At 40.8% G+C, this 23,427-nt stretch overlaps 8 protein-coding genes across 16 annotated transcripts in view; 1 reads left to right on the top strand and 7 right to left on the bottom strand.

Moving 5' to 3' along the window:
- LOC306828996 (protocadherin alpha-C2-like) overlaps window positions 1–12,281 on the bottom strand; it is a 167,112-nt gene extending 154,831 nt beyond the window's left edge. The window contains exon 1 of the mRNA XM_079351770.1: window positions 9,716–12,281. Coding sequence (XP_079207896.1) covers window positions 9,716–12,070 — 2,355 coding nt within the window. The 5' untranslated portion in view covers window positions 12,071–12,281. The remainder of the gene's footprint in view (window positions 1–9,715) is intronic.
- Window positions 1–23,427, top strand: part of LOC306829052 (uncharacterized protein) — a gene marked incomplete at its 5' end in the record, with an annotated part of 184,839 nt that overhangs the window by 126,994 nt on the left and 34,418 nt on the right. The gene's annotated exons all lie outside the window — the stretch shown is intronic.
- LOC306829027 (protocadherin alpha-3-like) lies at window positions 94–2,851 on the bottom strand. Its single transcript, XM_079351845.1, has 2 exons — window positions 243–2,851; window positions 94–148 (listed from the first exon to the last, which is right to left on the bottom strand). The coding sequence occupies exons 1-2, from the start codon at window positions 2,598–2,600 to the stop codon at window positions 104–106; spliced, it is 2,403 nt and encodes an 800-aa protein (XP_079207971.1). The 5' UTR covers window positions 2,601–2,851; the 3' UTR covers window positions 94–103.
- On the bottom strand, window positions 2,906–6,174 carry LOC306829018 (protocadherin alpha-8-like). The gene has a single exon (XM_079351836.1). It carries the CDS (start codon window positions 5,776–5,778, stop codon window positions 3,349–3,351), a length of 2,430 nt encoding a protein of 809 aa, XP_079207962.1. The 5' UTR covers window positions 5,779–6,174; the 3' UTR covers window positions 2,906–3,348.
- Window positions 6,209–9,318, bottom strand: LOC306829017 (protocadherin alpha-3-like). Its single transcript, XM_079351835.1, has one exon. It carries the CDS (start codon window positions 8,981–8,983, stop codon window positions 6,551–6,553), a length of 2,433 nt encoding a protein of 810 aa, XP_079207961.1. The 5' UTR covers window positions 8,984–9,318; the 3' UTR covers window positions 6,209–6,550.
- LOC306829035 (protocadherin alpha-8-like) lies at window positions 12,501–15,540 on the bottom strand. Its single transcript, XM_079351853.1, has one exon. The coding sequence runs from the start codon at window positions 14,931–14,933 to the stop codon at window positions 12,549–12,551; it is 2,385 nt and encodes a 794-aa protein (XP_079207979.1). The 5' UTR covers window positions 14,934–15,540; the 3' UTR covers window positions 12,501–12,548.
- On the bottom strand, window positions 15,916–18,767 carry LOC306829038 (protocadherin gamma-C3-like). Its single transcript, XM_079351857.1, has one exon. It carries the CDS (start codon window positions 18,291–18,293, stop codon window positions 15,918–15,920), a length of 2,376 nt encoding a protein of 791 aa, XP_079207983.1. The 5' UTR covers window positions 18,294–18,767; the 3' UTR covers window positions 15,916–15,917.
- LOC306829026 (protocadherin alpha-3-like) lies at window positions 18,899–21,863 on the bottom strand. The gene has a single exon (XM_079351844.1). It carries the CDS (start codon window positions 21,712–21,714, stop codon window positions 19,312–19,314), a length of 2,403 nt encoding a protein of 800 aa, XP_079207970.1. The 5' UTR covers window positions 21,715–21,863; the 3' UTR covers window positions 18,899–19,311.

The raw sequence follows: 23,427 nt of genomic DNA, 5'->3' as shown, positions 1-23,427 counted from the left end.
ATTCACATATTAAACAACATAAAATAAAGCAAATAAAATCAATACGTTCAGATCCCTAAAACATGCTGTCGACTTTAAACGTATTGTGAGTAGGACAAGGTAGTTATATTTTTTTCGGTTGGGGTATGAGTGCTGGAGGCTTGTGAAACTTTTGGGGGGGAAAAGAGATTTTGTAATTAAATAAATAGCGATGATAGAGAAGACAGTCTGTGAATAGTTTCCTATTATTTCTAAGCTCTTACCTCAGTAGAAGTCCTCCTCCTGTCAGGGAGCACGAGAGTGTTAGCATGGCTGCCCGGGACTATAGTAGATCCTATACTCATTCTGGGTCCCACTAACATGTAGCGTTTGTCTCCAGATCTGTACTGGATGCTGTGACACAGAGTCCCGTCATAGTTAGTCTCTTGCAGGTATTTGGAAGGGTAGCCTGTGGATTTGGAGCACTGCATTGCAATGAGCACGATGATGCTGATGAGAAAAAGTGCTGAAACGGAGGCCAAAGTTATCATGAGATAAAAAGTGACATTACTCTCCTCATCATCGTTTGTTGCACTTTTCACATCAGAAGCAGCAAAAGCCTCTTTGGGCTCCACAACTTTGACAATGACAGTAGCTGTTGCTGACAGGGAAACGTTGCCATTGTCTTTGACCAGTATGACCAGATTGTGCTCAGCCTCGTCTGTCTCTGTGAATGAGCGAAGTGTTCTGATCTGTCCTGTATAGCGGTCCAAAGAAAAGAGACTGTGCTCAGTCACTTCCTGCAGTGAAAACAGTAACCAGCCGTTATATCCTATATCAGCGTCATAGGCTCTGACTTTAGTCACCAAGTGTGGTGCGTTCACGTTGCGGGGAATCTCCTCCACACCTTCAGCAGAACCGTTGGAGCTGACTGGATACAGGATGACTGGAGCGTTGTCGTTCTGATCCAGAATGAACACGTTCACTGTGACGTTGCTGCTTAGAGACGGAGTTCCAGAATCTGTGGCCACAACTTGGAACTGGAACGTTTTCACTGTTTCAAAGTCGAAACTTTTCAGCGCTGATATTTGTCCATTTTCAGAGTTTACATTAATGAAAGACGTTATATCATTTGGATTTCCTTCTCTCACAATATGATATGAAATCGCTGCATTATCATATACATCTTCATCTGTTGCGCTTACAGAGAATATTGACGCTCCAGCGATGTTATTTTCTACCAGATAAAACTGTAAAGGGTTTTGTTCAAAACGTGGACTGTTGTCATTTACATCTGATATCTGAATACTGAGAGTTTTGAAAGTGTATAAGGGAGGATCACCACAGTCAGTAGCTCTTATTGTTATTTCATAATTTGGCACCTGCTCTCGATCCAGAAGTTCCTTTGTGACAACTGAGTATACATTTTCTTTAAAAGAAGGTTTTAAATCGAACGGTACCGCATTCGAAATTTGTAATATAGTTTTTCCATTAATACCAGAGTCCTTATCTGTCACGCTAATCAATGAAATAATTGTTCCAGGTTTTGAATCTTCGGGAATTGTGCTTGACAGTGACGTGACTTCTATTTCTGGTGGATTATCATTGATATCCTTAATCTTTATAATTAGTCGGCACTCACCAGTTAATGGTGGTGAAGCTTTATCGGATGCCTCAACATCGACTCTATAAACATCGTTTTCTTCGAAGTCCACCAATCCTTTTACTCTTATCTCCCCAGTAAATTTGTCCAATTCAAAATTATAATTCATTTTTCGCCTCAAGCTTTTACCAAAGCTATATTCTACTTCGCCATTAATCCCTTCATCTGGATCTGTTGCATTCATTCTAAAAATTGAAGTTCCAATTTCTAAATTTTCTTGTATTTCAATTTGGTAAATCTCCTGACTAAACATTGGACGGTTATCATTAATATCAAGAACAATAATTGTAACATTTAATGTTCCTGATCTTTGAGGTTTTCCTCCATCTATCGCTGTCAGCAGCAGACTGTGTTTGTCTTTTTGTTCTCTGTCTAATGATTTCTTCAGCACTAAAAACGGTATTTTATCTTCGTCAATTTGACGGATGTCTATTTGAAAATGTTCATTTGAAGTCAAAGTGTATGTTCGAATAGAGTTAATTCCAGCATCTGGATCACGTGCAGTTTCTAGTTGAAAGCGACGTCCTGGTAATGTATGCTCAGCGATTTCAAATGTCTGTTCTTTTTCTGGGAAACTTGGAGCATGGTCATTAACGTCAGTAATTTCTACGACAACATAATGTATTTCCAAAGGGTTTTCAACAAGGATTTTGAGCTCCACGAGGCATGCACCGCTGCCCTGACAGAGCTCCTCCCTGTCAATATGCCGGTGAACGTACAATACCCCGTTTTCATGGTTGACTTCAAATATAGCATCCTTACTGCCAGACACAATACGGAACCGTCGATCAGTCAAAGAGGTGGTGTCAAGACCAAGATCCTTCGCAACATTTCCTACAACAGTTCCTTCTTTCAGCTCCTCTGGGATAGAGTACCGTGTCTGAGCTGAAGCCTGTGTCCCCAACAGCAGCAGCAAAGACGAATAAAAAGCAAAGCAGAAGCAGCCCATTGTTCGCGTTTTTGTTTCACTTCTCATCATAATCCAACAAGACAAAAATTCCCAGATACCTGCGACTTCCACATAGAGCTATTAAGTCCAACCCGCTTAAAACCACATATTTGCAAACGGAAAAATAAATTCCATCGACTGGTTGTCTCGAGTCCAAACCCGTCTTTGCTCTCTTCAGAAGGAAACAAAAGCTTGGAAAGGGGAGGGACAACTTCTCCTGATGTTAACCAATGTAATAGTGACACCAAGAGGTAATAGCTGTTTATATCCTGTACTGCATTGTTTTTGTTTAAAAGATGTTATAACAGAACAAAACTGCTCGACGTGTTCTTGCGTTTCAGTGCCACAGACAGCATTAATCAGGTGTCATAGAACACGCTTCCTCTGTTACAAATAAAGTTTCTCCGTTTTAAAACAATAATGATTTTTTGTTTGTGCTCAAAACCGAAGCACTTTCACTGCAAAAAATGTTCATTGGAAAGGTCTTAAATCATAAGTGTATATTGTTGTAAAGAGTCCTATTTTTATTTCAGCACCATGGACAGCAGAGTCAAAGGTCGAGAACCGTCTTCTTTAAAATGAGTAAACTCTAAATCAAATGTCAACTTTCTTCCTTTAAATCTCAAACTTGTCTATGAACAAAGGAGACTAAATTTGCAAGAGGGGCTTTCACAATGAGCATAAACATAGCTGTCCGTGCTCTTGTCACAAATACTTTAATTTTGACATGTCTTTCTATCGGAAGTGTAAGATCAAGAACCCAAACAGATTCGAGTCCTTAGATAAAATCAGCAGCATTACCAAGTGAGAGAAGATAAACGTATAACTTAAATTCGTGAAGTGAGAGACAGAGTATAATCTTTCTTAAAATTCTTACCTCAGTAGAAGTCCTCCTCCTGTCAGGGAGCACTAGAGTGTTAGCATGGCTGCCCGGGACTATAGTAGATCCTATACTCATTCTGGGTCCCACTAGCATGTAGCGTTTGTCTCCAGATCTGTACTGGATGCTGTGACACAGAGTCCCGTCATAGTTAGTCTCTTGTAGGTATTTGGAAGTGTAGTCTGTGGATTTGGAGCACTGCATTGCAATGAGCACGATGATGCTGATGAGAAAAAGTGCTGAAACGGAGGCCAAAGTTATCATGAGATAAAAAGTGACATTGCTCTCCTCATCATCGTTTGTTGCACTTTTCACATCAGAAGCAGCAAAAGCCTCTTTGGGCTCCACAACTTTGACAATGACAGTAGCTGTTGCTGACAGGGAAACGTTGCCATTGTCTTTGACCAGTATGACCAGTTTGTGCTCAGCCTCGTCTGTCTCTGTGAATGATCGAAGTGTTCTGATCTGTCCTGTATAGCGGTCCAAAGAAAAGAGACTGTGCTCAGTCACTTCCTGCAGTGAAAACAGTAACCATCCGTTATATCCTATATCAGCGTCATAGGCTCTGACTTTAGTCACCAAGTGTGGTGCGTTCACGTTGCGGGGAATCTCCTCCACACCTTCAGCAGAACCGTTGGAGCTGACTGGATACAGGATGACTGGAGCGTTGTCGTTCTGATCCAGAATGAACACGTTCACTGTGACGTTGCTGCTTAGAGACGGAGATCCAGAATCTGTGGCCACAACTTGGAACTGGAACGTTTTCACTGTTTCAAAGTCGAACCCTTTCAGCGCGGTGATTTGTCCATTTTCAGGGTTTATATTCAGAAAAGATGCCATATCATTATGACCTCCTCCCCCTCTAGTTATACTATAGGATACTGCAGCATTATCGTTCAAGTCTTTGTCAACAGCACTCACTGAAAATATGGATTCCCCAGGAGCATTGTTTTCTGTTAAATATAAGTCCAGTGGACTGTGTGGGAACTCTGGGATGTTATCGTTCACGTCTGACACCTGAATACTTAAAGTCTTAAATGCGGACATTGGCGGCTCACCATAGTCGGTAGCTGTTATTGAAATGTCATAATGTGACACAGTTTCCCTGTCCAGTGTTTGTTTTGTCACCAATGAATACATGTTTTCTTTAAATGACGGTTTTAATTCAAATGGTACATCCCCAGACAGAGAGCATTTAACTTTTCCGTTCAGACCAGAGTCCCTGTCAGATATACTAATAAGAGAAACCACGGTCCCATGTTTTGCATTCTCGGGGACCATGCTCGATATGGAAGTAACGTCGATTTCTGGTCCATTATCATTGACATCTTTAATTTTTATAATGACTCTACAGTCCGTTGTCATCGGAGGTTGACCTCTGTCAGAGGCTTGAACGTTTAACTTGAAAACATCAGCAGTTTCATAGTCGATGTGTCCCTTAACTCGAATTTCGCCTGTGTGTTTGTCTAGACTAAATAGCTCAAGCACCTTTGAATTAATATCGCCACCAAGTGAATACTCGACGTCCCCATTAGTTCCCTCGTCGAGATCCGTTGCATTGACTTTTATTACAAAGGTATCCAATGCAACATTTTCTTGCAATGTCACTGAGTAAACTTCTTTAGAAAAATTGGGTCTGTTATCATTAATGTCAAGAACCTTTATTGTAAGATTAAGATTAGATGATTTTGGCGGTGTGCCTCCATCTATAGCTGTTAAAATCAAGCTATGGGTTGTTTTCTGCTCTCTGTCCAGCTGTTTCTGCAACACTAAAAAGGGAATTTTATCATCTTCTCTGTCTCGTATTTCTAGATTAAAATGATCGTTTTGACTCAGCTTGTACCGCTGGACGGAGTTTACTCCAATATCTGGATCACGGGCTCCTGGTAATTGAAATCGAGCTCCTGGAAACGTGTTCTCTGCTATTTCTATAACCTTTTCTTTCTCAACAAAATTCGGTTCGTGATCGTTTGCATCTGTTATTTCCACTGTGACATAATGGATCTCAAGAGGATTTTCCACAACAATTTTCAGATCCTTTAAACAAGCACCGTCTTTATCGCACATCTCTTCCCTGTCGAGATTCTTATGAACATACAAAACCCCATTGTTCGGGTTTACCTCGAATCGCTCGTCATGAGCTCCGTGCACAATGCGAAAACGCCGGTTTGTCAAGCTACTGACTTCAAGGCCCAAATCCTTGGCAACATTTCCAATGATAGTTCCCACTTTAACTTCCTCTGGAGTCGTGTATTTTATCTGAGCTGAAATAACACCAACCAAGCAAAAGAGCAGAGAGAAAAGCAGGGGACGCGACCAAGACATCATATTTCCTCTTCGTCCTTTGTCTTCTTGTTGTAATCCTTCAAAATATTATCCACAAATCACCTCCAAAAACATAGTCCGTTGTCCGAAAATTACATTTCAGAAAAACTAGTTATCTGAGAGAAGTATTGATACAAAAAGGACACAATGCCATTCTTTGTGGTTGAGCTGAAAAACATTCGGTGAATGGGGCAGAGTCTGCTTTTACTCACGCCTTAACAAATCCCTCTATCATTACACTGCTGAACACTGACACCCGGTGGTGTAGTCTAAGCCAAAGTTAAGTATTGACTTTAAAAAGGGACAGAAGATGTTGGACATGATTTCTGAAGAGAATATTCTATAAAGTCATATACGTAAAATAATCAAGTCCACATGTTTAGACTAAAGTGTCACTGATATTTTTTGTTTGTTTTTGATTATATATTTCTATTTGTTTAACCGATGATCTTGAAAAGGATTTTCAGTACCATGGACAGCGAGAACCCTTTATATCGCTAGAAAGCAAAACCACGTACATCCCAAAGTCTCGTTTTCAAAACAAGACAAAGACAGTGTTTTCGCCATTTCTTTTAAACTTTATGACAACCAATATGTGACCATAAAATGTGAAAAGGCCTTAGTGTTAGAAATTGCTGTTCATACTGTGGAATGCAGGCTCCGTTTCAAGGTGAGAAAATTTAAAACATGAATAAATAAATGAAGCATCACTTAGACATTTGCGTGAGGGGTTGAAGTCAGATGATAGCAACTTTTTACATATGATGTAAGTGGGCTAAGAGAAGTCATAACATGAAAGGGAAACAGCAGGTGTATAGAATTTAAACTGCCTCACCTCAGTAGAAGTCCTCCTCCTGTCAGGGAGCACTAGAGTGTTAGCATGACTGCCCGGGACTATAGTAGATCCTATACTCATTCTGGGTCCCACTAACATGTAGCGTTTGTCTCCAGATCTGTACTGGATGCTGTGACACAGAGTCCCGTCATAGTTAGTCTCTTGCAGGTATTTGGAAGTGTAGTCTGTGGATTTGGAGCACTGCATTGCAATGAGCACGATGATGCTGATGAGAAAAAGTGCTGAAACGGAGGCCAAAGTGATCATGAGATAAAAAGTGACATTACTCTCCTCATCATCGTTTGTTGCACTTTTCACATCAGAAGCAGCAAAAGCCTCTTTGGGCTCCACAACTTTGACAATGACAGTAGCTGTTGCTGACAGGGAAACGTTGCCATTGTCTTTGACCAGTATGACCAGTTTGTGCTCAGCCTCGTCTGTCTCTGTGAATGAGCGAAGTGTTCTGATCTGTCCTGTATAGCGGTCCAAAGAAAAGAGACTGTGCTCAGTCACTTCCTGCAGTGAAAACAGTAACCATCCGTTATATCCTATATCAGCGTCATAGGCTCTGACTTTAGTCACCAAGTGTGGTGCGTTCACGTTGCGGGGAATCTCCTCCACACCTTCAGCAGAACCGTTGGAGCTGACTGGATACAGGATGACTGGAGCGTTGTCGTTCTGATCCAGAATGAACACGTTCACTGTGACGTTGTTGCTTAGAGACGGAGTTCCAGAATCTGTGGCCACAACTTGGAACTGGAACGTTTTCACTGTTTCAAAGTCGAAACTTTTAAGCGCCGATATTTGTCCATTGTCAGAGTTTACATTTATGAAAGACGTCATGTCATTTTGACTTCCTTCTCTCACAATATGATATGTAATCGCTGCATTATCATTTATATCTTCGTCTGTTGCGCTTACAGAGAATATTGACGCTCCAGCGATGTTATTTTCTACCAGATAAAACTGTAAAGGGTTTTGTTCAAAACGTGGACTGTTGTCATTTACATCTGATATCTGAATACTGAGAGTTTTAAAAGTGGATAAAGGAGGGTCACCACAGTCAGTAGCTTTTATAGTTATGTCATAGTGTGACACCTGCTCTCGATCCAGAAGTCCCTTAGTGACAACAGAATATATATTTTCTTTATAAGAAGGTTTTAATTCAAAGGGAACGTCATTCGACATTTGTAAAATAGTTTTCCCATTAACACCAGAGTCCTTATCTATTAAACTAAGTAGAGAAATAACGGTTCCAGGTTTTGAATCTTCAGAAACTGTGTTTGACAGTGATGTGACTTCTATTTTAGGTGGATTATCATTGATGTCTTTTATTTTTATTATGACTCGACACTCACCAGTCAGTGGAGGTGTTCCTCTGTCAGATGCCTCAATGTCCAGCTCATATAAATCTTTTTCTTCGTAATCAACGACTCCATTAACTCTAATCTCTCCTGTTGTCTTGTCCATTTCAAAAAGTTCATACACTTTCTGAATCAAGGTTTTCCCGAGGCTGTATTCTACTTCGCCATTAATCCCTTCATCTGGATCTGTTGCATTCATTTTAAATATTGAAGTGCCGATTTTAACGTTTTCTTGTATTTCAATTTGGTAAATCTCCTGACTAAACATTGGACGGTTATCATTAATATCAAGAACAATAATTGTAACATTTAATGTTCCTGATCTTTGAGGTTTTCCTCCATCTATCGCTGTCAGCAGCAGCATGTGTTTATCTTTTTGTTCTCTATCTAAGGATTTCTTCAACACTAAGAACGGTGTCTTACCCGAATCACCTTGACGGATATTTACTTCAAAATGTTCATTTGAGGTCAAAGTGTATGTTCGAATAGAGTTAATTCCAGCATCTGGATCACGGGCCGTGTGCAATTTAAATCGCTTCCCTGGTAATGTATGCTCAGCTATTTCAAATGTCTGTTCTTTTTCTGGGAAACTTGGAGCATGGTCATTAACGTCAGTAATTTCTACGACAACATAATGTATTTCCAAAGGGTTTTCAACGAGGATTTTGAGCTCCACGAGGCAATCCCCGCTGCCCTGACAGAGCTCCTCCCTGTCAATATGCCGGTGAACGTACAATACCCCGTTTTCATGGTTGACTTCAAATATAGCATCCTTACTGCCAGACACAACACGGAACCGTCGATCAGTCAAAGAGGTGGTGTCAAGACCAAGATCCTTCGCAACATTTCCAACAACAGTTCCTTCTTTCAGCTCCTCTGGGATAGAGTACCGTGTCTGAGCTGAAGCCTGTGTCCCCAACAGCAGCAGCAAAGACGAATAAAAAGCAAAGCAGAAGCAGCCCATTGTTCGCGTTTTTGTGTCACTTCCCATCATAATCCAACAAGACATAAATTCCCAGAAACCTGCTACTTCCACTGAAAGTTATTGATGTCAAACCCGCTTAATACCACATATTTTCAAACGGAAAAAAAAAATCCATGGACTGTTTGTCTCGAGTCCAAACCCGTCTTTGCTCTCTTCAGCAGGAAACAAAAGCTTGGAAAGGGGAGGGACAACTTTGTCTAATGTCAACCAATGTAATAGTGACACCAAGAGGTAATAGCTGAGTACAGTCTGTCTTGCATTTTAATATTCCAAATATATGAGACGTAAGAACTGAAAAAAAAAAAAAAAACAAGTACGAGTGAACCATGTACCCACATTAAGTGGAAAGCAATCAGTTGGTATTTAATAACTTTTCTCTTTGTAATGTTTTTCTCAGGTACAGTTAATTTGTTTATGAAAAGTCTTTATGATTCATTTGCTTCTATGTTGAACTCGATCACAGATATCCAATATGTTTCACTATCCATCAACGATTTTTGTAGTAGTCAAACTTTCCAGTAAATATTGCTCAGCATTTGAAGAAACACACATTTTTGTATCACTCAACAGAAAAACATAACATTTGTTCCCTCTAAATGTTCCTGATAAGATATGCACCAATCAGCCATTGTGTTGCAAAACAGGGCAATTACATGTTTATGGTTTCGAATATGGTCTCATGCTTGTTAGCACCATGGACAGCGGTCACAAGCAAGCGATCAGCAATATCTGTGACATAATTCTAAATGCCCTTACCTCAGTTGAAGTCCTCCTCCTGTCAGGGAGCACGAGAGTGTTAGCATGGCTGCCCGGGACTATAGTAGATCCTATACTCATTCTGGGTCCTACTAACATGTAGCGTTTGTCTCCAGATCTGTACTGGATGCTGTGACACAGAGTCCCGTCATAGTTAGTCTCTTGGAGGTATTTGGAAGTGTAGTCTGTGGATTTCGAGCACTGCATTGCAATGAGCACGATGATACTGATGAGAAAAAGTGCTGAAACGGAGGCCAAAGTGATCATGAGATAAAAAGTGACATTACTCTCCTCATCATCGTTTGTTGCACTTTTCACATCAGAAGCAGCAAAAGCCTCTTTGTGCTCCACAACTTTGACAATGACAGTAGCTGTTGCTGACAGGGAAACGTTGCCATTGTCTTTGACCAGTATGACCAGTTTGTGCTCAGCCTCGTCTGTCTCTGTGAATGAGCGAAGTGTTCTGATCTGTCCTGTATAGCGGTCCAAAGAAAAGAGACTGTGCTCAGTCACTTCCTGCAGTGAAAACAGTAACCATCCGTTATATCCTATATCAGCGTCATAGGCTCTGACTTTAGTCACCAAGTGTGGTGCGTTCACGTTGCGGGGAATCTCCTCCACACCTTCAGCAGAACCGTTGGAGCTGACTGGATACAGAATGACTGGAGCGTTGTCGTTCTGATCCAGAATGAACACGTTGACTGTGACGTTGTTGCTTAGAGACGGAGTTCCAGAATCTGTGGCCACAACTTGGAACTGGAACTTTTTCACTGTTTCAAAGTCGAAACTTTTCAACGCCGATATTTGTCCATTTTCAGAGTTTACATTTATGAAAGATGTCATGTCATTTTGACTCCCTTCTCTCACAATATGATATGTAATCGCTGTATTTTCATTTATATCTTCGTCTGTTGCGCTTACAGAGAATATTGACGCTCCAGCAACGTTATTTTCTACCAGATAAAACTGTAAAGGGTTTTGTTCAAAATGTGGACTGTTGTCATTTACATCTGAAATCTGAATACTGAGAGTTTTAAAAGTGGATAAGGGAGGGTCACCACAGTCCGTGGCTTTTATAGTTATGTCATAGTGTGACACCTGCTCTCGATCCAGAAGTCCCTTTGTGACAACTGAATAAATGTTCTCCTTATAAGAAGGTTTTAATTCAAAGGGCACGTCTGAGGTTATGCTTGTCATTATTTTTCCGTTGACTTCAGAGTCTTTATCCGACACGCTAAGTAGAGAAATAACGGTTCCAGGCTTTGAATCTTCAGACACTGTGTTCAACAGTGATGTGACTTCTATTTCAGGTGGATTATCATTGATGTCTTTTATTTTAATAATGACTCTACACTCACCAGTCAGGGGAGGTGTTCCTTTATCGGATGCCTCAACATCGAGTCTATAAACGTTGTTCTCCTCAAAGTCCAACATTCCTTTAACCCTTACTTCTCCAGTTAATTTGTCCAATTCAAAAATGTCATACACTTTTTTCTTCAGTGTTTTTCCAAGACTATATTGAATCTCACTGTTGGTGCCTACATCTGGATCTGTTGCATTCATTTTAATGATTGAAGTACCGAGTTTAACATTTTCTTTTATTTCAATTTGGTAAATCTCCTGACTAAACATTGGACGGTTATCATTAATATCAAGAACAATAATTGTAACATTTAATGTTCCTGATCTTTGAGGTTTTCCTCCATCTATCGCTGTCAGTAGCAACGTGTGTTTATCCTTTTGTTCTCTGTCTAATGATTTTTTCAGCACTAAAAACGGTATTTTGTCTTCGTCACTTTGACGGATGTCTACTTCAAAATGTTCATTTGAAGTCAAAGTGTATGTACGAATTGAGTTAATGCCGGCATCTGGATCACGAGCTGTGTGCAGTTGAAAACGCTTTCCTGGTAATGTATGCTCAGCTATTTCGAATGTCTGTTCTATCTCGGGAAATCCAGGGGAGTGATCATTCACATCGGAAATGTCGACAACAATGTGGTGCATTTCCAAAGGGTTTTCGATTAGAATCTTTAATTCCATTAAGCAGGCACCGCTGCCTTGACAGAGCTCCTCTCTGTCGACTTTCCTGCTGACAAAGAGAACCCCATTGTCCCGATTTACCTCCAAAAATGCCTCCTTGGATCCCGACACAACACGAAACCGTCTGTTGGTCAACGAAGAAATTTCAAGACCGAGATCCTTTGCAACATTTCCAACAACAGTTCCTTCTTTTACCTCCTCTGGAACAGAATATCGTATCTGAGCATGAGCCCGTTTTCCGCAAAACAGCAAGAGAGACAAGCGCATCATAAAAAAATAGTAGTCCCCTGTTCGACGTCTTCTGTTCGTCCCCATTATTGTTGTTATTCAACTTGGAAAACACTTTAACTGTCTTTATTGCGATAGCATATGTCCAATTATTAGTTTCGCTACACTAAATGCAAAATAAGGAAACATCCGATGGAGTGCTTGGCTCAAATGCATGCCCCGCTCTCGATATGAAACAAAGGCTTGGTGAGGGGAGGGACAATTTCTTCTATATTTCGTCAGATGTTACAGTGACACCCCGAGGTCAGCAAAGAAATGTAACAAGCTTTTTTATTTTCAATAGTATGCTTAAAAAAATAAAGTTAAAATTTAAAAAAAATGAAGTGAAAACAGAAAACTTTTTGGTTCCCTCTAAAACGTTACTGATGAGATATGATATGCACATGTTGAAAACAAACAGTAATTGTTTTGAAAAACAGAGCCATGTTTATGATTTCGAATATGCTCTCTGGCAAAAGCATTTCAGCACCATGGACAGCGGTTGCAACCAGGTAATCAGAAATATTTAACACGTAGTGCTAAATGCTCTTACCTCAGTAGAAATCCTCCTCCTGTCAGGGAGCACTAGAGTGTTAGCATGGCTGCCCGGGACTATAGTAGATCCTATACTCATTCTGGGTCCCACTAACATGTAGCGTTTGTCTCCAGATCTGTACTGGATGCTGTGACACAGAGTCCCGTCATAGTTAGTCTCTTGGAGGTATTTGGAAGTGTAGTCTGTGGATTTGGAGCACTGCATTGCAATGAGCACGATGATACTGATGAGAAAAAGTGCTGAAACGGAGGCCAAAGTTATCATGAGATAAAAAGTGACATTACTCTCCTCATCATCGTTTGTTGCACTTTTCACATCAGAAGCAGGAAAAGCCTCTTTGGGCTCCACAACTTTGACAATGACAGTAGCTGTTGCTGACAGGGAAACGTTGCCATTGTCTTTGACCAGTATGACCAGTTTGTGCTCAGCCTCGTCTGTCTCTGTGAATGAGCGAAGTGTTCGGATCTGTCCTGTATAGCGGTCCAAAGAAAAGAGACTGTGCTCAGTCACTTCCTGCAGTGAAAACAGTAACCAGCCGTTATATCCTATATCAGCGTCATAGGCTCTGACTTTAGTCACCAAGTGTGGTGCGTTCACATTGCGGGGAATCTCCTCCGCACCTTCAGCAGAACCGTTGGAGCTGACTGGATACAGGATGACTGGAGCGTTGTCGTTCTGATCCAGAATGAACACGTTCACTGTGACGTTGTTGCTTAGAGACGGAGTTCCAGAATCTGTGGCCACAACTTGGAACTGGAACGTTTTCACTGTTTCAAAGTCGAAACTTTTCAGCGCGGTAATTTGTCCATTTTCCGAATTTATATTTAAAAATGCTGTTATTTTTACTTGACTTTTCTCCTCTCTCACAATATGATACGTTAAGGCAGCGTTTTCATTCAAATCCACATCTGAAGCAGTAACAGAAAATATAGGGTTTCCTGGTACGTTATTTTCTAAAAGGTAAAGTTCTATTGGATTATGCATAAACGTTGGAACATTGTCATTCACATCCGAAACATCAATACTGAGAGTTTTGAATGTTGAGAGAGGAGGCTGGCCACAGTCTGTAACTGTTATTGTGATGTCATAATGTGCAACAGATTCTCTATCCAATGGGTGTTTCAATATCAACGAGTACATATTTTCTTGAAATGATGGTTTCAAATCGAATGGCACATTTTCAGACAAGCTACACATTACTTTACCGTTCAACCCGGCGTCCTGGTCTGTAATACTGATAAGAGAAACCACGATGCCAGGTTTTGAGTCTTCGGATACTGTGTTTGACAGGGATGTCACCTCTATCTGTGGCTTGTTGTCGTTTTTGTCGAGCACTTTGATGATCACCCTACAATCAGTGCTCATTGGAGGCTGCCCTTTGTCAGTGGCATGAACGTCCAATTTATAAACTTCAACCTTCTCAAAGTCTATTTCTCCCTTCACTCGAATTTCACCAGTATCTTTATCTAAACTGAAAATATCATATATCTCCTGGCCAAGTTGGCCACCGAAAAGAAATTCAATTTGTCCATTTGCACCCTCATCCATGTCCGAAGCCTTTACTGTAATCACACTTGTATCTGCGTGCACGTTTTCAGGTATTGTTACTGAATATACGTCTTGGCTGAATGTAGGATGGTTATCATTTGAATCAAGAACTATGACTGTGACATTAAGCGTCCCTGATCTCGGTGGATTCCCACCGTCAACTGCTGTCAATAATAGATTGTGCTCATACTCCTTTTCCCGATCCAGAGATTTTTGAAGAACTAAGAAGGGCATCTTGTCCTCTCCCCTCTCTCTAATTTGTATGCTAAAATGTTCGTTTTGATTTAACTTGTACGCACGAACTGTGTTGATGGCAACATCTGGATCGTGAGCAGTGGGTAATTGAAAACGTCTGCCTGGAAGAGTAGACTCCGGAATTTCTAATATTTTTTCTTCCTCTTTAAAGCGCGGTGAATTGTCATTTACATCTATGATTTCGACTCCGACATAATGTATTTCCATTGGATTTTCAGCTACCATTTTCAGGTTCATCACACACGGAGAAACACTTTCACAGAGCTCCTCTCGGTCGATGTTCTTGTGCACATATAAGACTCCATTGTTCTGATTGACTTCAAACTGAGCATCTTTGGATCCTGAAACAATTCGAAACCGTCGATCATGCAGCGAAGTGATATCCAATCCTAGATCCTTTGCAACATTTCCAACAACGGATCCCACTTTTCCCTCCTCTGGAACAGAATATTTTATCTGACCTGAGATCTGCCCTACGCCGCTCAGCATAACAAAAAAACGAAGGGCTTGCCACCATGGCATTCCTCCTCGTCTTTGTCCGCCAGCTCCCATCGTCCCAGTTTGATCTGTACCAGTATATCCACTTACAGGTCCATACGAAACAGAAAGTGCGAGCTAAGTGACAAAATATATTATTGAGACACGATGTGTTAAAACGACGTATGCGCTCATTTAACTACGGCAACACTCTTTCGTGGGGACAGTGCTGTCTCCTCTGTGTTAACCTGAACAAATCCTCTTGAAGGGGCAGGGCCAACGCTGCAAGATATGCGGATGTGCTGATATCACACTGACACCCTGTGGGCTAAGCACGTTATGACCTCGTTGGAGTTTGGTTGACAACTCCTCATTTAAAAGAAAGGTGTGCTATCCCTGACTAAAGTATAGGTTCAAGGAACACGATAAAATATGTTTGGCATTGTCATTGTGAAGTTAATGGTTTTTATGAGCCAAACAGTTTTTAAATTAAACAGAAAATCGGACTTCAAAGTTCCAATTTGACAAAATCTTCCCTCCAGCACCATGGAGAGCGCTAAAGGTTACAGTATGCCATCACGCTCTTACTGCACAACATTCCTCACACAGTAGGAAAATGTTGCTTGTTTAAAAGGTCAAATCCAACTCAAAACTAAATCCCAACTTGGAAGTAACCACAATGTTAACAATACAACCTTCTTCAGCAACTTGGAAATAGCACGCAAGATAGATAGATAGATAGATAGATAGATAGATAGATAGATAGATAGATAGATAGATAGATAGATAGATAGATAGATAGATAGATAGATAGATAGATAGATAGATAGATAGATAGATAGATAGATAGATGATAGATAGAGAGATAGATACTTTATTGATCCCGAGGGAAATTCAAGCTTATAAACAGAGCATAGCGCAAACAAATAAATTGTTTTATCAGGAGCCTGAAATACTTTTCTATTTCTAAGAGAGACACTACTGGACCATAATAAACCATATAAGCCTACAATTTCAGATACTATTTCAACACAGCAAAAAAATTGTATGACGGTAGTTCTAGTCTATATCGATGTATGCTCTTACCTCAGTAGAAGTCCTCCTCCTGTCAGGGAGCACTAGAGTGTTAGCATGGCTGCCCGGGACTATAGTAGATCCTATACTCATTCTGGGTCCCACTAACATGTAGCGTTTGTCTCCAGATCTGTACTGGATGCTGTGACACAGAGTCCCGTCATAGTTAGTCTCTTGGAGGTATTTGGAAGTGTAGTCTGTGGATTTGGAGCACTGCATTGCAATGAGCACGATGATGCTGATGAGAAAAAGTGCTGAAACGGAGGCCAAAGTTATCATGAGATAAAAAGTGACATTACTCTCCTCTTCATCGTTTGTTGCACTTTTCACATCAGAAGCAGCAAAAGCCTCTTTGGGCTCCACAACTTTAACAATGACAGTAGCTGTTGCTGACAGGGAAACGTTGCCATTGTCTTTGACCAGTATGACCAGTTTGTGCTCAGCCTCGTCTGTCTCTGTGAATGAGCGAAGTGTTCTGATCTGTCCTGTATAGCGGTCCAAAGAAAAGAGACTGTGCTCAGTCACTTCCTGCAGTGAAAACAGTAACCAGCCGTTATATCCTATATCAGCGTCATAGGCTCTGACTTTAGTCACCAAGTGTGGTGCGTTCACGTTGCGGGGAATCTCCTCCACACCTTCAGCAGAGCCGTTGGAGCTGACTGGATACAGGATGACTGGAGCGTTGTCGTTCTGATCCAGAATGAACACGTTCACTGTGACGTTGTTGCTTAGAGACGGAGTTCCAGAATCTGTGGCCACAACTTGGAACTGGAACTTTTTCACTGTTTCAAAGTCGAAACTTTTCAGCGCTGATATTTGTCCATTTTCAGAGTTTACATTTATGAAAGACGTCATATCATTTTGACTTCCTTCTCTCACAATATGATATGAAATCGCTGCATTATCATTTATATCTTCGTCTGTTGCGCTTACAGAGAATATTGACGCTCCAGCAACGTTATTTTCTACCAGATAAAATTGTAAAGGGTTTTGTTCAAAACGTGGACTGTTGTCATTTACATCTGATATCTGAATACTGAGAGTTTTAAAAGTGGAAAAAGGAGGGTCACCACAGTCTGTGGCGGTTATTGTGATGTCATAATGTGACACCTGCTCTCTGTCCAAACGTCCTTTTGTAACAAGGGAATACATGTTTTCCTCAATGGATGGCGTCAAATCAAACGGAACATTATTCGAGACTGCACAAATAACTTTTCCATTAATGCCCGAATCTTTGTCAGTGACGCTGATGAGAGAAATGACAGTGCCAGGCTTTGAATCCTCTGGGACTAAGTTTGACAATGATGTTACTTCAATCTCTGGCTTATTGTCATTCACATCTATTATTTTTATAATAACTCTAGCACCAGCCGTCCACGGTGGCTGGCCTTTATCTGAAGCCTGCAGTTCCAGTCTGTATATCTCCGTATCTTCGAAGTCTACTTTTCCTTTTACTCGAATCTCGCCATTGACGCTGTCTAATTCAAATATGTCATGCACTTTCTTCTTTTGTGTTTTTCCAAAACTGTATTCAATGTCACTATTAGAACCTTCATCTAAATCTGTAGCATTTAAATGTATTACAAGAGTTCCAAGAGGTGCATTTTCGTTTATCGACACGGTATATATGTCTTTGCTGAACACAGGACGATTATCATTTGTATCTAACACTGTGATCGTTAAATTGAGACCTCCAGATTTAGAGGGATTGCCTCCATCCAGAGCAGTTAACACTAAACGATGTTCTGCCTTTTGTTCCCTATCCAATGGCTTTTTCAGCACTAAAAATGGTATCTTATCCTCTTCAGTGTCTCTAGTTTCAATTTCAAAAAGCTCATTCCGGCTTAATTTATATAATCGGACCGACTGTGCACCGACATCAGGGTCTCTCGCTGCATGGATTTGGAAACGTGTACCTGGAGGAGTGTGCTCCGCTATTTCCAGTCGCTGCTCGCCTTCAGGAAAAATTGGGGAATGGTCATTAACATCCGTTATTTCAACACCAACATGGTGTATTTCTAGTGGGCTTTCAACAACAATTTTCAGGTTTATCAAGCAAACCCTGATTCCTTCACATAGCTCCTCCCGGTCCATCTTTTCCCCGATATACAGCACTCCATTGTTTTGATTTAACTGGAATTGAGCATGATTTGGACCCGAAACGATACGAAACCGCCTGTCTTTTAAAGTGCTAATGTCCAAGCCTAAATCCTTTGCGACATTTCCAACAGGGGATCCAGCTTGCACTTCTTCTGGAACAGCATATCTTAGCTGAGCCACAATCCGCTCCACAAAGCACAGCAACAAAATCCCGGTAACACACCAGCAGCTCACCCGTTGCCTTTGTCCTCGTTTTCCCATCGTGAAGATAAAAAATGCTTCTTTGGTGCAAAAGAAATCCAGTTATTCACCAAATCATTGACATTGTATTCATTTCACAATCCTCGCATATTATCCTTTCACACGCTTAAACACTACTCATGTTTCTTGATATAAAAGCATACAACAAGAACACCGTCAGAGAACCCTCTCCCTCAGAGATGATCCAGAGATGGGCAGGGCCTTAAAGAGGGTGCTCCACATCCATGATCGAGGCCACAATGACACCACGTGGTCAGAGGGCTGCAGTACGTTACGAAAACCCAACTGTTGAACTTGTTTTTCTTGGGAGTCTGTGGTAAACTACTCCTGCGTGCCACATGGCTGCCCTATAGTCCTGTCTTAAAAGGCACGATATAAGCTTCTATTAAAAAGCCCCTTATGGTCTCGCCTGTCTATTACATGTGTTGGATGTTTGTAAGCAAACCGCAATCCACATTCCTTTCCTTGACTTAATTTATCTGCACCTTTTAATAGACAAACAATTACATTTTTTGTAAAATAATAAATTACCATTATTAATTTGCAGTGTAAACACGATTAACTTCAAATCATATATTGATATAATCCGCATAAGGGATAAAAAGGAGACATACTTCGCCTAATACACATTAAATTCACTTTGATATAATGGATTGTCAAATGGGTCTACATCGGGAATGGCCACCTGATTCATGATAACAGGTCGTTATGTGTTATTATCGTAGATCGACCTGCCACTGTTGTGACAACAAAAAAAGAAACACAAAACCGTTTTTCATAACCATGGACAGCGTCATTTCACACCAGCAGAATCAATGCAGTAAACAGGCAATTTTATTGTAAGAAGATATACATACACATACCACCTACCTGTGTAGATGCCTTCTACCTGTCACCTGGGACTATAGTAGATCCCATACTCATTTATATTAGACTTTTACTCTACTTTTCTACATTTCTAAGACGCTCACTTGCTTGTCAACATAAAGCAAAAGCATGTCAGCACCATGGACAGCGGTCAGGCAATCTGCAATATTTGCGGCGCAGTGCTAAATGCTCTTACCTCAGTAGAAGTCCTCCTCCTGTCAGGGAGCACGAGAGTGTTAGCATGGCTGCCCGGGACTATAGTAGATCCTATACTCATTCTGGGTCCCACTAACATGTAGCGTTTGTCTCCAGATCTGTACTGGATGCTGTGACACAGAGTCCCGTCATAGTTAGTCTCTTGCAGGTATTTGGAAGTGTAGTCTGTGGATTTGGAGCACTGCATTGCAATGAGCACGATGATACTGATGAGAAAAAGTGCTGAAACGGAGGCCAAAGTTATCATGAGATAAAAAGTGACATTGCTCTCCTCATCATCGTTTGTTGCACTTTTCACATCAGAAGCAGCAAAAGCCTCTTTGGGCTCCACAACTTTGACAATGACAGTAGCTGTTGCTGACAGGGAAACGTTGCCATTGTCTTTGACCAGTATGATCAGTTTGTGCTCAGCCTCGTCTGTCTCTGTGAATGAGCGAAGTGTTCTGATCTGTCCTGTATAGCGGTCCAAAGAAAAGAGACTGTGCTCAGTCACTTCCTGCAGTGAAAACAGTAACCATCCGTTATATCCTATATCAGCGTCATAGGCTCTGACTTTAGTCACCAAGTGTGGTGCGTTCACGTTGCGGGGAATCTCCTCCACACCTTCAGCAGAACCGTTGGAGCTGACTGGATACAGGATGACTGGAGCGTTGTCGTTCTGATCCAGAATGAACACGTTCACTGTGACGTTGTTGCTTAGAGACGGAGTTCCAGAATCTGTGGCCACAACTTGGAACTGGAACGTTTTCACTGTTTCAAAGTCGAAACTTTTCAACGCAGAAATAGTGCCATTGGCTTCATTTATATTTAGAAAGGAGGTTACAGTGGGTCCAGGACTTTTATGTACGAGTGAATACGTGACTGCTGCGTTTTCCCCTCCATCATCATCAGATGCGCTTACTGAGAATATGGACATTCCAGCTTTGTTGTTTTCAAACACATAAAACGTATATGGGCTTTGAGTGAACAAAGGTCTATTATCATTTACATCGATTACATCTACCTGTATCACCTTCGTAGAAGATAGGGAGGGTCTTCCAAGGTCCTTAGCTATTATTGTAATATAATACATTGAGGTTGTTTCTTTATCTAGGTAGTCCTTGGTTATCAAAGAGTATGACTGACCGTCCGGGGATTGTTTTAAATCAAAGGGTAAATGGCCAGACACACTGCAGACCACCTGCCCGTTCACACCTGAGTCAAGGTCCGTCACACCCATCAACGCCACCACAGTGCCAGGAGGAGCATCCTCTGGAATGCGACTAGAAAGGGATGTGATTTCAATTTCAGGTTGGTTATCATTCACGTCCTCCACTCTCACAACCACGTTGCAGTGCGTGGAGAGAGACACGACTCCTTTGTCAGCAGCCAACACTTTAATCTCATAGACCTGCTTTTCCTCGTAATCGAGGCCTCCTTTCACAGTTAGTCTACCAGTTTTGCTATCCAAATCAAAGGGCTCCGTTGAGAGTCCTCTGAGTTTACTCCTTAAAGAATATTCTATCTCCCCGTTCAGACCCTCATCAGAGTCCGATGCTTTCACTGTCAGCAGAAATGTTCCTGATGGTGCGTTTTCCTTCACTGTTATAGTGTATTTTTGTTTGTCACACACTGGTGAGTTGTCGTTTACATCAGATACGATTACTGTAATATTAATAGAACCAGATTTAAAGGGTTTACCTCCATCTGTAGCTGTTAATTGTAACCAATGCTGATCTGCATTCTCTCTATCCAATGGTCTTTGTAAAATGAGAAATGGTACCTTGCCTTCCTCCCCAAATTCTTCAATTTCAAGACGAAAATACTGGTTATGGTTTAGCTTATATGACTGTAACGAATTCATGCCAACATCCAAGTCATTTGCTCCTTCCATCTGAAATCGAGATCCAACTGTGGCGGACTCCAGCACCTCTAATGTGTAGTTATCTTCGGGAAATTTCGGCGAGTTGTCGTTTACATCGAGTATCTCTATTATTACTTGATGCATCTCAAGGGGGTTTTCTACAACTGCTTTCAGATTTGTGATGCATGGAGCATTTTTTGCACACAGCTCCTCTCTGTCTACTCTCTGGTTCACAAACAGAACTCCATCCTTTGGGTTTACCTTGAACAGATCCTGCTTTGTTGCTGACACAACACGAAGATTCCTGTCCGCCAGTCGGCCGAGCTCTAATCCAATGTCTTTAGCCACATTCCCAACCTGACTGCCCAGTTTTGATTCTTCCTGAATTGAATACCGTATTTGAGCCGACATTCCTCCCAAGTTAGATAGAATCACCAGAGCCAGACACAGATAAATCCACACATTCTGTCGTCCCTTTGTGTCCCTTCTCGCCATTGTTTGTCTAAAGCCTTTTAAATGAACGATCCAATATCCGTCAAAAATGATTCTCGACTTTCAGTTTTCTTTTTAAGACAAACGATAACGAAAGTCTTCTTGAACCATCACTGCGGCCAAAAGAAGCCTGTCGTCCAATCTGTCCAACCGTCTTATTGGGATATTACTGACTGAATATGAAAAAAAAAATAATCCCCTCTGCACCCAACCACTCTAGAGATATACTATGTAACAGCGCCACTTATTGTCATTGTAACATTGGTGCGATCACGATACGTTTAGGTACGTTTTAGAAAATGTCTGTTTTTATAAGCTTGATTCTTTTCAATAAAATACATGTTTTCCAAGTGCAAGCCCTACTTATTTGTAAGTAAAATCACTAAATCCTCTCGAAATTTCCTCGTTTCAAAGACTGAATTCAAATGGCAACAAAACATTTTAAGATGGAAAGTAACGTGGAAAATTTAAGGATGAACAGCACATCTTTTTTTGTCGTAGTTTAATAATTACATTAATAATAAAAATAATAGTAATAATAATAATAGTAATGATAATAATAATAACAAGTGATAGTAAATACTTCATTTTAAACCTTAATGCAGAAACTTGTTTTAGGAGTGTACGAGTGCAGACATCTGCTATTGTAGGGGTGAAATGAAAACATATCTCATTGAGTTTGGACATAACACATCACGTCACAAGGGCGATTAAAAGCTCAAATATCTTCACGTTTTAGTTTTAAATAAATAGATGGAATGATCTGATAATTAAATGTTAAAAACGCACACTTAGATGAATAACGTCATTACTGTTGACTTAATTAGAAGGATTTTCTCTCAATTTTAAGACGGTGACTTTGTTCTGTGTTGTGTATAGCAGTCACAGCAATGTTTTGCGCGGATGGTATGTTTTTCCAGTGTGAGTTCAATCAGGCCTGATGTCGCACTTGTATTTTGGCGTTCTTACTTATTTCTGTTTAGCTGCATTGGCATGCCAGAATTGTTCTGCAAATTAAATCTGTTAACATTTATACTCACTGATTATATTAAGAGTAGGAATCTTACACTGTCTATATGGTTCTAGCTTTTTGGCCAAATGAAATAGTTCATAGTTATAATATTCATTTTCCTGTTGCAGGTAAAGCTTTGGACATTCTTATTCTGTGTGCTCTGCTCTGCACACTCCCACAATCTTTATCTTGTAGCAGAGGTGTGCAGTGACCTCTCCTGGATCAACCCCGCAACTGCAGCTCTCATCACTGAACCTTTCCACTATGTCTACTCTACATTTTTAATGCATACTTTTGCCTTGCAAAATCATTCCACACTAAAAGAGATTATTGACACCGACGGAAAAAAATATTAGAGAAGTGAAAAATAATGATAATACTAACAATAAACAGGCAACAAAGTGACCTACATAGTAAAAACACCAAACCACCGCACCCCTCCCACGTGTTACGTATTGCCTCTGGAACTAGGCCAATTCGTGCGCGTGCACGAGCGTTGCCGCATTCTGCAACAGCCCCTCCCTTTTCTTCCTCCACGCTCCCCCATGCTTCATCAATGCACCCTTTTTTTTTTCAAAGCACCTAACTGTCTTTATTATCGACAATAGATACTTTACATGATATATATTTTAACAGATAATATTCATCAGATATGTGTGCCGCTGATATAACGCTGTGAAATGAGGGGGGCGGGGGGGGCACGT

This window comes from Symphodus melops (assembly GCF_947650265.1).
Source record: "Symphodus melops genome assembly, chromosome: 9".
In the NCBI taxonomy this organism is placed as follows: domain Eukaryota; kingdom Metazoa; phylum Chordata; class Actinopteri; order Labriformes; family Labridae; genus Symphodus; species Symphodus melops.
The sequence above is the reverse complement of the archived record's forward strand: the minus strand, read 5'-3'. Positions and strand labels throughout refer to the sequence as shown.

Excerpts from the sequence above, each read along its gene's own strand:
- LOC306829027 (XM_079351845.1), bottom strand. The coding sequence starts at position 2,600 with ATGATGAGAAGTGAAACAAAAACGCGAACAATGGGCTGCTTCTGCTTT. Across the intron at positions 149-242 it reads GGAGGAGGACTTCTACTGAG|TTTCACAAGCCTCCAGCACT; the intron begins GTAAGAGCTTAG and ends CCCCCCCAAAAG.
- LOC306829018 (XM_079351836.1), bottom strand. The coding sequence starts at position 5,778 with ATGATGTCTTGGTCGCGTCCCCTGCTTTTCTCTCTGCTCTTTTGCTTG.
- LOC306829017 (XM_079351835.1), bottom strand. The coding sequence starts at position 8,983 with ATGTCTTGTTGGATTATGATGGGAAGTGACACAAAAACGCGAACAATG.
- LOC306829035 (XM_079351853.1), bottom strand. The coding sequence starts at position 14,933 with ATGGGAGCTGGCGGACAAAGACGAGGAGGAATGCCATGGTGGCAAGCC.
- LOC306829038 (XM_079351857.1), bottom strand. The coding sequence starts at position 18,293 with ATGGGAAAACGAGGACAAAGGCAACGGGTGAGCTGCTGGTGTGTTACC.
- LOC306829026 (XM_079351844.1), bottom strand. The coding sequence starts at position 21,714 with ATGGCGAGAAGGGACACAAAGGGACGACAGAATGTGTGGATTTATCTG.